The 14937-nt window shown below is 44.2% G+C and overlaps 1 protein-coding gene across 2 annotated transcripts in view; it reads left to right on the top strand.

Annotated features, from left to right (window-relative positions):
- Positions 1 to 3963, top strand: part of dnase2 (deoxyribonuclease II, lysosomal) — a 38621-nt gene extending 34658 nt beyond the window's left edge. For both annotated transcript variants that reach the window (XM_059992345.1, XM_059992348.1), the window contains exon 7: positions 1534 to 3963. In XM_059992345.1, coding sequence (XP_059848328.1) covers positions 1534 to 1907 — 374 coding nt within the window. In that variant the 3' untranslated portion in view covers positions 1908 to 3963. The remainder of the gene's footprint in view (positions 1 to 1533) is intronic.
- The last annotated feature ends 10974 nt before the right edge of the window (positions 3964 to 14937 follow it).

Below are 14937 nucleotides of genomic sequence, written 5' to 3'. Positions count from 1 at the left end.
CTCTCCCCCCCTCTCTCTCTCCCCCCCTCTCTCTCTCCCCCCCTCTCTCTCTCTCCCCCCCTCTCTCTCTCCCCCCCTCTCTCTCTCCCCCCCTCTCTCTCTCCCCCCCTCTCTCTCTCCCCCCCTCTCTCTCTCCCCCCCTCTCTCTCTCCCCCCCTCTCTCTCTCCCCCCCTCTCTCTCTCCCCCCCTCTCTCTCTCCCCCCCTCTCTCTCTCCCCCCCTCTCTCTCTCCCCCCCTCTCTCTCTCCCCCCCTCTCTCTCTCCCTCCCTCTCTCTCTTATATATATAGTCGGCCCTCCTTATCCGTGAGGGAATGGTTTCGGGGCCCCTCACAGGTACCATGGATGCTTAAGTCCCTTATTCAACCTGTCTCAATGTGGTGGACCTTCACCCAGCAAAACCCCAGACTTTATTTAACCTGGCTCAGTGAGGTGGACATTAGGACCCAGCGGTGAAGCTCTGAATCTGTGGTGTTTCTGTTCATGAAAATAATCACAATCACGATTGAAAATAAAGAGGAAATAATAAAGCGATTGGAAAGAGGTGAAACGCCATCGGTCATTGTAAAAGCGTTAAGCTACGTTGGTCAATGATCGGAACAATTTTAAAGGATAAAGTGAGAAAGGCCCTGCCCCAATGAAAGCTACAATTATTACTAAGCAACGCAGTGGTTTAATTATTGGGTTTTGGGGTTTTGATCCTCCACATCAACCCGGCACAGTGGAGAGCACCCTCGATAGCGATCTGTCACTGGATCGAGCCCGGTGCTGAAGCATACATTCTTAAGTGTTTTATATGCGTAGAAAGGTAAAATATATACTATATACTAAGACAAACATTTGACTAACTGACGTTAAATAATACTGGATGCACCTGTTCCAACTTACTTAGTAAGAGAACTTATGATTTTTTTCGATCCCGATCCACAATAGCCCACACACATCCTCCCGTATACTTTAAGTCGTCTCTGGATTACTTAGAATACTTAATACAATGTAAATGCTATGTAAAATAGTTGTTATACTGCATTGTTTAGGGAATAATGACAAGAAAAAAAGTCTGTACACACTCGAACAACAAGTGCTGGAAGAGCACGTCCGGGTTTTCTCAATTCGCAGTTGGTTGAATTTGCAGATGCAGAACTTGCAGATAAAGAGGGCTGACTGTAGATATATATATATCTTTCCCCATATCCCCTCCCCCACATTGGGTGTTGAATTTTTTTAAACTGGGTTCTTTAGTGCTTCTTGTTTTGTGGCTACCTGTGAGCAGACAAATCTCAAGGTTGTATAATTTATAAGTACTTTTATAATAAATGTACTTTAATCATTGAATCTATCTTTGGAATGTTGTGCTCCAAACAACTACAGATTCCAAGTCATTCAAAACTGAGATTAACAGAATTGTTGTACAATTGAGCAATCAAGGGTTACAGGGATCATGCAGGAAATTGGAGGATTGAATCAGCCGTTGTCTTATTGAACAGCAGAGCACACTCTGACCTCATTCTTTTCCCATTCCTTATGTCTGCAGATTTGTATTCTGGCTGGGTGGCCAGCGACCTCAAGAGTGACCTGCTGGCCCAGACGTGGCTGAATTCTCCACATGCCCTTCCCTCCAACTGCACAGCGGAGTACGCAGTGTACAACGTGGAGAGAATTAAATTCCCCTCCAGCATCAATTTTACCACCCATGTGGATCACTCGAAGTGGTGTGTGACAACAGGAGAAGGAGGTAAAAAGTGGACCTGCATTGGGGATATCAACCGAGACCAGGCCCAGGAGGAAAGGGGAGGCGGAACCGTCTGCAACGATGATCCAGTTGTCTGGGATGCCTTCTCAAACCTTGTTGCAGAGTTGCAGTCCTGCGAGTGTACATGCAGTGGGAAGGTCAAAACCAGGGATTGAATGGTAGTGTGTGGGTCAATGTACAGCCATCCGCAACCCTTTTTGTTTTTGCTTTTGTGTCAGTGTGTAGCAAGCTGTGAGGACTTTTACACCCACAGAGACAACCCTGACCCCAGCCAGTATATTGGGATCCTGACCTGCAAAAGCTTCAGATCAGATCCAGCCTTAACCAGAATCTGATGGACGGCAAGAACAAGATTTTCACTCAGATCTCAAAAGAGTTATTGAGGTCCTCAGCGAGTTGGAGATGGAGTCTGCCACAGCGCCTTGGCCAATACTTTCTCTCCAATAACACCACCAAAACCAGACTAGGTACTCAAAATCACAGGAGCTTGCTGTGAGCTGGTTGTTTGGTGTGTCTTACACTGCAACCAACTACGGTTTAAACATACCCCATCGGTTCAGATTTCCGCAATGTAAAAGAATGTGAAGCGTAAGTCTTTCCTTTTCACTGCCTTTCAATTCCCACTCATGGTTCCTTTCTCCCTGGTCCAAACAAAATTAGGCTTCAATTTAGACATAAAGACTGTGAGAAAGATCCCAGAAAGATCACATTACTGCTGAATTCTTGCTCATTGTATTGGTTTTCTCCAGGGACCACACGAGTAGAGATGTCCCCAAGCATAACGATGTGAAGGCCAAAGGCATTGAATTTCAGTCCATGTCTTCGAACCCTGAAACCCCTTTCCCAAGCAGCAGGCTTAAACTGTCAAACTGTTCACAGGCATCGTATTTAGTTCTGAGTTCGCCTTCCTATCAAGTATTTGCATTACATCTACAATCCCCTCACTCTGCTCCTGCCTCAACTCACCTTTCTTGCAGCTTCCTTACCCTTTTCATTTCTGCTAGACCTGATCGTTCCAATATACTCCTAGCTATTTGTCCTTGATCTGCTCTCTGTGGACTACAGTCCAGCCAGAAAACTGACACCAGTGTCCTAACTAGCACTGAGTTCTCTTCATCAGTCTCCTTCATGCTTGCACTGGCTAACTGTTAAACTTCACTTTTCTTACTTTATTTCCATGGTTTCACTCTTCTTTTCGGAGCCTACTAGTCCTGAGTTCCTCTGTTCTGTTCCCCTTCTCATCTCTGAATCTGACTGATCCAACAGAACTTGCTTAGACCTGAAGTCTGGAATTCCTCTCCCTGAACCCCTCTTTGAGACAATCCTTGGAATCCACTTCTTCATCTAAGCTTCTGATCACCTGCTCTCAGAATCCATGTCACGCTTTGTTTGATCATGCTTCTGTGAAAGGTCATGGGAAGCTCTCCCAATGGTTAGGGTGTTATTTGTTAATTATGTGCCATGTCGTATGACATAGTCGATCATTGTCTTTCCATGACCAGGGCTCTTCTTGGCAAATTTTTCTGTGGTTTGTTATTGCCATCTTCTGGGCAGTGTCCTTACATGACCGGTGACCCCAGCAATTGTCAATACTCTTCAGAGGTGGTCTGCCTGGCATCAGTGGTCGCATAACCAGGACTTGTGATATGCACCGGCTGCTCATACGACCGTCCACCTCCTGCTCCCATGGCCTCATGAGACCCTGATTGGGGTGGGTGGGGGAGGAGGCGATGCAGGTGCTACACCTCGTCCCAGGGTGATCTGCAGGCTAGCAGAGGGAAGGGGCACTTTACACCTCCTTTGTGGGGATGTATCTCCACCCTGCCACCCAAAAGATATTATACCACTGTTGCTTATGCTTACCACTGTCTGCATCAGTAAAGCCATCAGAACATTAAAATGAGTTTTAACAAGTTAAGAAGGAAAGGCCAACACTTTTCCTACAACAAAAACTGTGGAGCAAGCCAACACCGACTGCAACTCACCCCCTTGCCCCCTTCTCTTGAAGCATAACTCACCTTTTGCTGCGTTGGTCGGTAGCTCCCAATTAAACTGTTCACTGTGGCAGCTCCTTGTGGGGCTGCTGGAAGTTTTCACACCCTGTACTGATGCTGCCCTTGATGTTCCTGACTACAGTCTTTGTATATCCTTGTCTGAGTTATCACTAAATTATAACTATGTAACTCAATAAATTCTTGTCTTTTAACCCAAGACTTGCCTCGTTGAATGATTTTTGGTCTGGTTTTACTCTCCGATTAAATTCAATTGAGGCTTCAAGCAATGATGTGTATGGATGCCATTTCAAAAGCAAAGTCTTGAGAGAGAGGCAGGATTGCAGCACAGAAAGAGCCCATTGTGATTCTCCCAACTACACATCAGGATTATGGAGACACAGCACAGAACAGGCCCTTCAGCCCATCAAGGCCCCACTGACCATCAAACACCCATGGTAATCCCATTTCACTACAACACAGAACAGTCCCTTCTGGCCCTTCGAGCCACATCACCCAGCAAACTCCTAATTTAACCCTAGCCAAATAACCTATCCACTGGTGTGCCTTTGGACTATGGGAGGAATCCAGAGCACCCAGTAACCCATGCGGTCACAGGAAGAACGAGCAAACTCCTTACAGGCAGTGGCAGGAATTGAACCCAGGTCACCTGCTCCGTAAAGTTTTGTGCTACCCAGAACACCACCGTGCTGCCCCATTACCTCTGTATTCCTCCGACTATCTTCAGTTTGTAACCCGCTCGTCTACATGCTCGAGATAATTTCAAAATCCTAATTGATTGGTGCACCAGCTCTATTCTATTGGGTTATTATTACTTTCATCACATGAACCAAGATAGAGTGAAAAGCTTTTGCTCTGCATGTTATCCAGACTGACCATACCATACGTAATTAGATTGAGTTAGCAAAAAGAAAACCGAATGCAGAAGATAGCATTGCAGCCACAGAGTAAATGCAATGCAGGTTAACAAATAATGTGCAAGGGTCACAACCAGATTGTGTGTATTTAATATTTAAGTAATATTTGAGTAACATTGTAAGTATATTCTTTGATAAAGCATTCTTAGTTCATTTAAATAATTCATTATAAATTATACTGCATGTAAAAATACGTGAATGGCGAACGGTATCACGCTATGAAACTTAAGACACTTTCTGCTGGGTTCCTGTCTTTTTCTTTCAGTTAGCTTTATGTTTTGGAGTGACACAACATAACAGTATTGACAAGGAAGTTTTAAACGAACCTAAGACGACTACCTACCTGTTGAAGTGCAGTGAGACTTTGGAGTTTTTTAAAAAGCGCAGCAAGAAATGGTCGAGTAAGAAACAGCACAGAACATGCTTCTTCAGGAACAGACAGACATGACTGAGTTCTTAAAAAGTCAGAAAGCTGACAAATTCACAGGTTTATAAACAGTGAGTAGCTGGTGATAATAATACTAAATTTAAACAAAAAAGCAGAAATGGTGGCTGCATTGGAAAGATAGATATGTTTGATTGCACAAAAGATAACTGTTGCTGCATATGGAACAAATTGAGCAGTATCTTGAAGCAAATAAAACAGCCAATGAGAAATGAGTGCCAGTTTAGCTGAGTGCAATTGGAGGGAGAGCATACAGTTTGCTTAGGAGTTCGACTGCTCCAACCAAAACAGATGAAATGAACTTTGCTGATATCATGAAAGTAGTGCAGGAACATTCCGAACTGAAACTACTGTTGATCGGTTTCGGATTCATAAGTGGAGTCAAGTCAATGGGAGTCCATTACAGCATATGTGGCTGAATTGAAGAGATTGTCATATCAGTGAGGGGCTTCATCATGCACTAAAATATCATGTAGTTTGTGGAATCTTACAAGAAATCGTTAAAAAACTGAAGCACAGATTACATTTAAAAGAGCATTTGAAATCGCTGTGACAATGGAAACAGTAGACAGAGATGCAATTTAGTTACAGTCAGGTTTGAAAGTGAGTGTGAACAAAATTGCAACATTGTGACAAGGGCTCGCCTACACCAGACCAATGCAGGTTTAAAGGCAGAACTTGCAGAAAATGCAACATAGTAAGACACATTCAAAAATAAATGGACTGCACAGGGATGAGAAAAAGATAAAATGCTTAGAGGCAATTTTAAAAAAACAGCACTCTGCATGTTTTCGAGGAAAAAAATCTGATGATGACGAAAGAGTAGCCTTGAGATTTGCAATGTGAAAACTTGCAATAGACAAGCAAATTGGCTTACACCAGAAGTGAATGGCAAATTAATTAAATGGAATTGGACATTGGCTCGGTTTTTCAATCATTTCATAAAATGTTTGAATGGCATTTCAAAGATATTGAAATGAAGCCTGCAGATATCCAGCTAAGAACTTATACTGGAGAAAAGTTAAGCCCTCTGGGAATGACATTTGTATCAGTGAAATAGACCAACCAACAAGCCACATTGGATTTATATGTGTAAAAACAGGGGGGCTGGCATTGTGAGGTCATGAATGGCTGAGAGAACTCCAACTTTATTGGAGATCCATCCACCACATCCCCTGCAGTAGAGTCGAATGAAAGGGAATTAAGAAAGATACTGGATGCTGCCACAGCAGTATTCAAGGATGGCGTTGGAAAACTCAAACTTATGATGCCCGGCTGATTCCTTATACCATCTGTGATAAAGTAGTCAGTGAGCTTGGTTGGATGGAGGCTGAAGGAATTCTTTCCAAGGTTGAGTGAAGCCCATGGGCAATGACAGTGGTCCCAGTAGCCAAGAAGAATGGGTCTCTCAGGATCTGTGGTGATTTTGATGTCACTATCAACCCAGTACTGAAAATAGATCAATACCCTCTGCCCAAGATAAAGGATATCTTTGCAAACACTTCAGCAATGTGGACTTAGCTGAGGCCTACCTGCAGATGGAGATGAAGGAGGAGTCCAAAGTGTTTCTCATCATAAACAAATAGGCTTATATTTGGAGTAGTGTCTTCACCTATATGTCGGCAGAAATCTATGGATCCAGTGCTGTGAGACTCCCCAGGCACTCAGGGTTCCCAGATGACGTCGTTGTTACCAGTAAGGATGGCAAAGAACACCTCCGTATTCCCGAGACAGTGTTAAAAAGGCAAGAAGATTATGGGCTCAGAGCACAAGGCAACAAATGTGAATTCACTTACTGTGATCATAACATTGACACACAAGCATTACACAAGTGTGTTGAGAAACTTCAAGCCCAAAGCCAAAGGACGTCTCACAATTGCAGTCCTTTTCGGGAATTGTCAAACATGACTACTGTGCTCCAAGCCTTGAATTCATTGTTACAGATTGGGAAGAAATAGCAACGGACAAAGCAGTGCGAGGGGGCTTTCCAAATGACAATGGAAATTCTGGTGTCAGGCACCATACTCACACAGGCTGGGGAGCATGCCTTATGAGAACAGGTTGAGTGAACTCGGCCTTTTCTCCTTGGAGCGAAGGGGGATGAGAGGTGACCTGATAGAGGTGTATAAGATGTTGAGAGGCATTGATTGTGTGGATAGTCAGAGGCTTTTTCCCAGGGATGAAATGGTTGCCACAAGAGGATACAGGTTTAAGGTGCCGGGGTGTAGATACAGAGGAGATGTCAGGCATAAGTTTTTTACTCAGAGAGTGGTGAGTGCGTGGAATGGGCTGCCAGCAATGGCGGTAGAGTTGGATGTGATAGGGTCTTTTAAGAGGCTTTTAGATAGGTACATGGAGCTTAGAAAAATAGAGGGGTATGGGTAACCATAGGTGACTTCTAAGGTAAGGACATGCTCGGCACAACTTTATGGGCTGAAGGGCCTGTATTGTGCTGTAGGTTTTCTATGTTTCTATTATGACCCGCATTGTCCGGTGAAGCTTGCCTGCAATGTCTTACGCTATGCTAGGGGTGCAGTCATGTCACATGTCATGAGTGATGGAAGTAAATGCCCCACAGCCTTTACATCACACACAAAATTCTGGAGGAATTCAGCAGGCCAGGCTGGAAAAGAGTAAACAGTCAGCGTTTTGGACTGAGACCTTTCTTCAGTCCAGGGGACAGAGTTCAATTCCCACTGCTACCTGTAAGGAGTTTGTACCTTCTCCCTGTGACCACATGGGCTTCCCCCAGGGGCCTCCGTTTCCCTCCCACAGTCCAACGATGTGCTGGTTGGTAGATTAATTGGTCATTGCAAATTGCCTTGTGATTAGGCTGGGGTTAAATGGGGGTTGCAGTCTGGCACAGCTTGAAGAGCCAGAAAGGCCTATTCTATACTGTATCTTAATAAATAAATACAGTGAATAAAATAAAACTTAAAAATAAATCTACCTCATTATGGCCTCGCACCTTATTATCTGTGTACACTACACTTCCTCTGTACCTGCAACACAGTATTGTACACTTTGTTCTTGTTTTCCCTTGTACTACCTCAATGCACTGTTGAACAAAGGAACCATTCAATAGTCTTGTAACAGTGGGATAGAAGCTGGCCTTGAGCCTGGTGGCATGTGTTCTCTCAGCTTTTGTATCTTTTGCCCGATGGGGGTGTGGTGGTGTGGGGAGAACAGCGAATGTCAGGGTAAGTGCAGTCTTTGATTATGTTGGCTGTTTTACCTAGGTAATCAGAAGTACAGAGAGTGTCCTTGGAGGCGAGGCTGGTTTTATGATGTGCAGGTTCTTTTTGTGGGCACAGGCTGAAGATACAAAAGGCTGAGGCCTCGGGTGACCAGTCTCAAAGACAGCTTCCAGTCTGTTGTTATAAAAGAAGACCATGCTCTTGAGGAAGAAAATCTGCCATCCTTTCCATGTCTGACCTTTAGATGATTCCATTCCCTCAGCAGGGTCCTCACTGTTCTCTGAAATGGGGTGGCAGGCTTCTCAGATTGAAGGTAATTGGGGATGGGGCGCAAATGCTGGCCCTACCAGTAACAGCCACCTGCAATGAAAGAATATAAGGGAATATAGCAGGCTCGATACCATAGCCAGGGAACCGAGAACCAGGATCTTGGTTGATGTACTGTTGCAGTACTTAGAGAGTGCTATGTTGTCAGAGCTGGAAACCAAGCCTGGCAAATTTCAGCCTTTGATCTTTGCTGCTGCTTTTGCATGGGAGTGTTGGTGGTGGTGGTGGTGGGGGAGGGGGGGGGGTTCTGTGGTTCTAATGTTTTACTGTCATTCAATCTTTGGGGTTTTCTTGTTTTGCAGATGTCTGTGAAGAGCAAGAATTTCAGGTTGTATATTAGGTTCTCTGATATTAAATTGAACCATTGAACCATTGAGAATATACAACTAGTGTAGATAACTTCACTCTCCTCAACACTGAACTGATTCTCCAACCTATGGACTCACTTTCAAACGTTCTACGACTCATGTTCTCGATATTATTTACGTATTTCTTATTACCAGAATTTGTTTTGATGTATTAGCACGGTTTGCCTTCTTTTGCACATTGGTTATTTGTCAGTCTTGGTTTGTGTGCAGATTTTCATTGATTCTGCTCTTCTTCTGTGAATTTCTGCAAGAAAATCAGAATCAGCTTTATTATACCAGCATGTGTCGTGAAATTTGTTAACTTTGCGGCAGCAGCACAATGCAATATATGATAAATATAGAAAAAAACAAATTGCTGTAATTATATATATGTATCTGAAATAGTTAAGTTAAAAAAAGTATAAAAGCAGAAAAAAAGTAGTGAGGTCGTGTTTGTGGGTTCAATGTCCATTTAGAAAACAGATGGAAGGTGGGAAGAAGCCATTCCTGAATCATCGAATGTGTGCCTTCGAGCTCTTGTACCTCCTTCTGGAGAGTAATATGAGAAGAGGGCATGACCTGGGTGAATCTCAGGGTAGTAAATGGTACATATATGACCTTTGATAATTACTTTACTTTGAATTTTGATTTCTAAGTTTGTAGTCAATGAACCTGTGCATTTGCACCCATATTCAGGTTTTGGTCAGGTGATGATAACTGGTTCATTTTCACCTTATGTGTGGAGGAACATCCAGCCTAAGAGGTCTCAGGCCAGAACCTTAGAAGGGCTTTCAGCAATGGTGCTTTCCTGTGGATACCTTTACCCCTAACTTGTTACTGTTGCACCTCATTCATCATAACCAATGTACATAAACTGTATACAATCTGTACTCCCTAAACGTTTCAAAGGTAAATTAGTCTATTAGTGTCACTTGTGAAAAAGTTTACTTTGCAAGCCATCCATAGAGATAATTTCATCACAACAGGGCATTGAATTAGTAAGTAAGTAATTAGTAAGCAGTGGTAGTTACTGCCTGTGGTGTTTAGGGCCTCTATCCCTGTCTGTTTTTGGCTATCTTCTCTAACAATAACCAGATTCAGAATAAGCTTTATGCACTGAATGATCACTGGCTCAGAATCAACCTCTGGCTTAGCCAGTTGTCAAAGCTGCCAGAAACAATGAATATTGATGGTATCCATCACTGTTTAAATAACTGAAACATAATTACAACTAAAACACAAATATTTATGAAATATTAATTATGCTAAATTAATAAAAATGGGTATTATATTGAACACTGACTTCCTCACGAATTCAAGTTTAATTACAATTTACTGTTGTCATAGGTATATATGCACAGCATGTAAATGCCATGAGAAACAGCTCCTTCCAGCAGCAGCACAGTACATTACAATGTGAGAACAAGTACACTCAGTTTCTACTTTATGAGATAACTCCTGCATTTAATGAAGTGACCACTGAGTGTACATTTATGCTCTTCTGCACACCACTGTTGAAATGTGTGGTTATTTGAGTTACTGTCACCTTCCTGTCAGCTTGAACCAGTCTGGCCATTCTCCTCTGACCTTATTAACAAGGTGTTCTTTGCACCATTCTCTATAAACTCTAGAGGATGTGAATGAAAATCCCAGGAGATCAGCAGTTTCTAAGATACTCAAACCACCCCGTCTGGCACCAACAATCATTCCACGGTCAAACTCACTTTGATCACATTTCTTCCCCATTCTGACGTTTGGTCTGAACAACAGCGGAACATCTTGACTATGTTTATGTGCTTTTATGCACTGAGTTGCTGCCGCGTGAATTAAAATTAGGTTTAACATCACTGGCATATTTCATGAAATACTGCATGTTGTTTTGCGGCAGCAGAATATTGCAATACATAAAAATAAAGCCAAATTACAGTAAGAATATATATCGAGGTAGTGTACATGGGTTCATTGTCCATTCAAAAACCTGATGGCGGAGAGGAAGAAGCTGTTTTTAAAAAGAATCAGAATCAGGTTTAATATCACCAGCATATGTCATGAAATTTGTTGACGACTGTACACAATAATATAGATAAATAAATTAATAAATAAATTGCAGTGAGTATACATATTTATATTAAATAGTTAAATTAAAAATACTGCAAAAACAAAAATAATATAAAAACAAAAAAAAAGTGAGGTAGTGTTCATGGGTTCAATGTCCATTTAGGAATCAGATGGCGGAGGGGAAGAAGCTGTTCCTGAATCGCTGAGTGTGTGCCTTCAGGGTTCTGTACTTCCTACCTGATGGTAACAATGAGAAGAGGACATGTCCTGGGTGGTAGGGGTTCTTAATAATGGATGTTGCCTTTCTGAGGCGCCGCTACTTGAAGATGTCTTGGGTACTACGGAGGCTAGTACATAAGATGGAGCTGACTCATATTACATCTCTCTGCAGCTTACTTTGATCGTGTGCAGTAGAAGTTTTTGATTGTTTTAGGAGACGGAGCAAATCTCTTCAAATTCCTAATGAAATATAACCCTCTTCTTGCTTCCTTCGTAGCTGCATCAATATGTTCGGACCAGGTTAGATCCTCTAAGATCTTGAGACCCAGGAAATTGAAACTGCTCACCCGCTCCACTTCTGATCCCTGTAGCAGGATTAGTTCATGTTCCCTCAACTTCCCTTTTCTGAACTCCACAATCAGCTCTTTGGTCTTACTGACCTTCAGTGCAAGATTGTTGCTTCGACACCACTCAACTAGCTGGTATATCTCACTCCTGTACACTGTCTCGTCTCCATCTGAGATTCTCCCACCAGTGGCTACATCATCAGCAAATTTATATGTAACACTTGCTTCGCCTAGCGGCTTAATATAGGGGGTGATAACCCCTGGTCCGGCCAAACTTAAGAAATCTCGTTTGGGTGGATGCTGCGCGATGTTACAAATCAGTACCCCAGAATAACAAACAGTACACCATATGTGATTGAACGATTAAGCTTTATAACTCTTACTTTGACTATATGGTTAGTAGAGAACAAAATATAAAAGAAAAAGGGCCCAGATCTTATTAAACTGTCTGTGCACACAAAGTCAGAGCTCACAGTTTCCCCTTCGCTGACCCTCCTTTGATCATCGCTACCCTTTGGGCCTTCGCTCCAAGTCCACCCCGTCCGGCGGACTACCAAATCGCTCCGTTCATGTCTACTCTCTTCATCTCTCTCTCTCCTTCTGCTAAAAGCCTGCGAAAGCAACTGGTTCCAGAAACACAAGACACAGCCAGAAATCTCGTATTGGCTACATGCATCCCCTTATCTCCGGCAATACCCCAAACATTGCTGCTACAGAGAAACCGTTACTTCAGCAGTGAACATTACAAAGAAGCCATTACATTAGCAGTGAAACCTTACAGCGTGTTACATATAGACGGTATTTGAGCTGTGCCTAGCCACACAGTCATGAGTATAGAGGGAGTAGAGCAGTGGGCTAAGTACACACACCTGAGGTGTGCCAGTGTTGATTGTTAGCAAAGAGGAGATATTATTGCCAATCCACAGAGATTGTGGTCTTCTGGTTAGCAAGTGGAGGATCCAGTTGCAGAGGAAGGTACAGAGGCCCAGGTTCTGCAGCTTGTTGATCAGGACTGTGAGAAAGATGGTGTTAAATGCTGAGCTATAGTTAATGAGCAGCATCCTGACATAGGTGTTTGTGTTGTCCAGGGGATTTCAGGCTGTATGAAGAGCCGTTGAGATTGCGTCTGCCATTGATCTACTGTGGTGATAGGCAAATTGCAATGGGTCCAGGTCTTTGCTGAGGCAGCAGTTGTTTCTAGACATGACCAATCTCTCAAAGCATTTCATCACCACAGATATGAGTGCTACAGGATAATAGTCATTAAAGCAGCTCACATTGCTTGTCTTGGGCACTGGTATAATTGTTGCCCTTTCAAAGCAGGTGGCAGCTTACAACCATAATAGAGAGGGGTTGAAAATATCCTTGAAATCTCCTACCAGTTTGTTGGCACAAGTTTTCAGAGCCTTACGAGGTACTCCATCAGGGCCTGCTGTCCTGTGACGTTTCACCCTCCTGAAATGCAGCCTGACATCGGGCTGAGACAGAGATCACAGGGTCACCGGGCGCGGCAGGCATCTTCACAGCTGTAGTTATATTCTCCCTTTCAAAGTGGGCGTAGAAGACATTGAGCTCATCTGGTGGTGAAGCATCACTGCCATTCATGCTATTGGAATTCACTTTATAGAAAGTAATGTCTTGCAAACCCTGCCAGAGTTGATGTGCATCAGATGTCATCTCCAACCTCTCTCGTAATTGTGTGTCTCTTCAGGCTCCGATCTGTGCGGTTGTCCCTTCACAGCAGGTAGTGATGTAACCAGTTAGAATGACTTCCACGGTGTATTTGTACAGATGTCTCCTCAAACTCCAACAAAGTGTAGTCGCTGTTGTGCTTTCTTTGTAATTGCATCAATATGATGAGCCCAGAATAGCTCCTCAGAGATGTTAACACCCACAAACTTGGAACTACTCACCCTTTGATGAGGACTGGTATGTGTTCCCTCCACTTCCCCTTCCTGGAGTCCACAATCAATTTCTGATGTTGTTTGGACACCACTCAACCAGCTGAGCAGAGGTCTAGCCATTTTAGCCAGGACGAAGCCCCATGTGTAACGTCGCCCACTAAAGCAGAGAGTCACCTGTCTCATTCCGTACGTCTGGATCTTGCTGCCTTTGGTGGCCTCCAGTAACGTTTTGTTGCTCTTTGCCTTCTCATCACCAGGCAATGCCAGCAGCACCCTCACTTCAGTACCCACATCATACAGGAACCATCGTCCTGAAAGGTTGACGACCCTGGCAGCTGGAACCTATGGTGTTCACAGACCTCTGATGTACTAATGTGCTGGCACTTTTGAAGCTGCAAAGTGGTTGGCACTTCCTAGCATTTGTATCAAGTGAGCATGGTGATGCACCATCAATAACTCACACTGAGACGTAAGGCGAGATATCGGCTTTTATTGACTGGAAGAAGGAACCAGGAGTGAGTGTCCATCATACTATGTCCTGGAGACTGAGGCCGAGCGTCAGGCCTCAGATCGCCTTTATACAGGGGCCTGTGGGAGGAGCCACAGGAGCAGTCAGCAGGGGGCGTGTCCAGACAGGCACATAGTTCACCACATTCACCCCCCCTTCGTTTGAAAGAGTCCCCATGTGGCGAAGTTTCTTACAAGTCAAGTCTATCAGGTGGTCGAATCTGTCGCTGCGATCTACGTAGCACCGGCTGTGATCGCATAGATGCCGGCAACATTGGTGATTGCACAGGGGACGGAGGTTGCGCTTGTTCCTGCCCACTAGGCGCCGGTGATCCCTCACGCAAGTGCGAGCCTGGTATAAATGCGTACGAAACGCCCGGTATACAAGGGTCGTGAGGAGTCTGTGTAGGGCCTGGTGAGTACGGTGTCACCTCTGGTGCAGGGTTCATAGTTACCGGAGAGCCTTCAGGGTAGTGGACTGCTGCACCTGCGGGTGCCAGGTCGCGGATGGAGACCGTGTCCTCCCGCCCATCAGGTAAGACCACGTAAGCATACTGGGGGTTCGTATGTAGAAGGTGAACCCTCTCTACCAGCGGGGAGTATTTATTGCTCCTCACATGTTTCCGGAGCAGCACTGGCCCCGGGGACGTCAGCCAAACTGGTAGGCTGGTCCCAGTGACAGACTTCCTGGGAAAAGAGAATAGGCGTTCGTGAGAGGTGGCATTGGTGGACGTACATAACAGAGAGCGGATAGAGTGCAGTGCCTCAGGGAGGACCTCCTGCCATCGAGAGACTGGCAACCCTTCTGACTTAAGGGCTAAAAGTGTGGCCTTCCACACTGTGGCATTCTCCCGCTCCACCTGGCCATTACCCCGGGGATTATAACTCGTGGTCCGACTGGTAGC

Source organism: Hypanus sabinus, chromosome 16 (assembly GCF_030144855.1).
Source record: "Hypanus sabinus isolate sHypSab1 chromosome 16, sHypSab1.hap1, whole genome shotgun sequence".
NCBI classification, from domain to species: Eukaryota; Metazoa; Chordata; class Chondrichthyes; order Myliobatiformes; family Dasyatidae; genus Hypanus; species Hypanus sabinus.
Note: the sequence above shows the minus strand (reverse complement) of the source record. Positions and strands in the feature narration are given on the sequence as shown.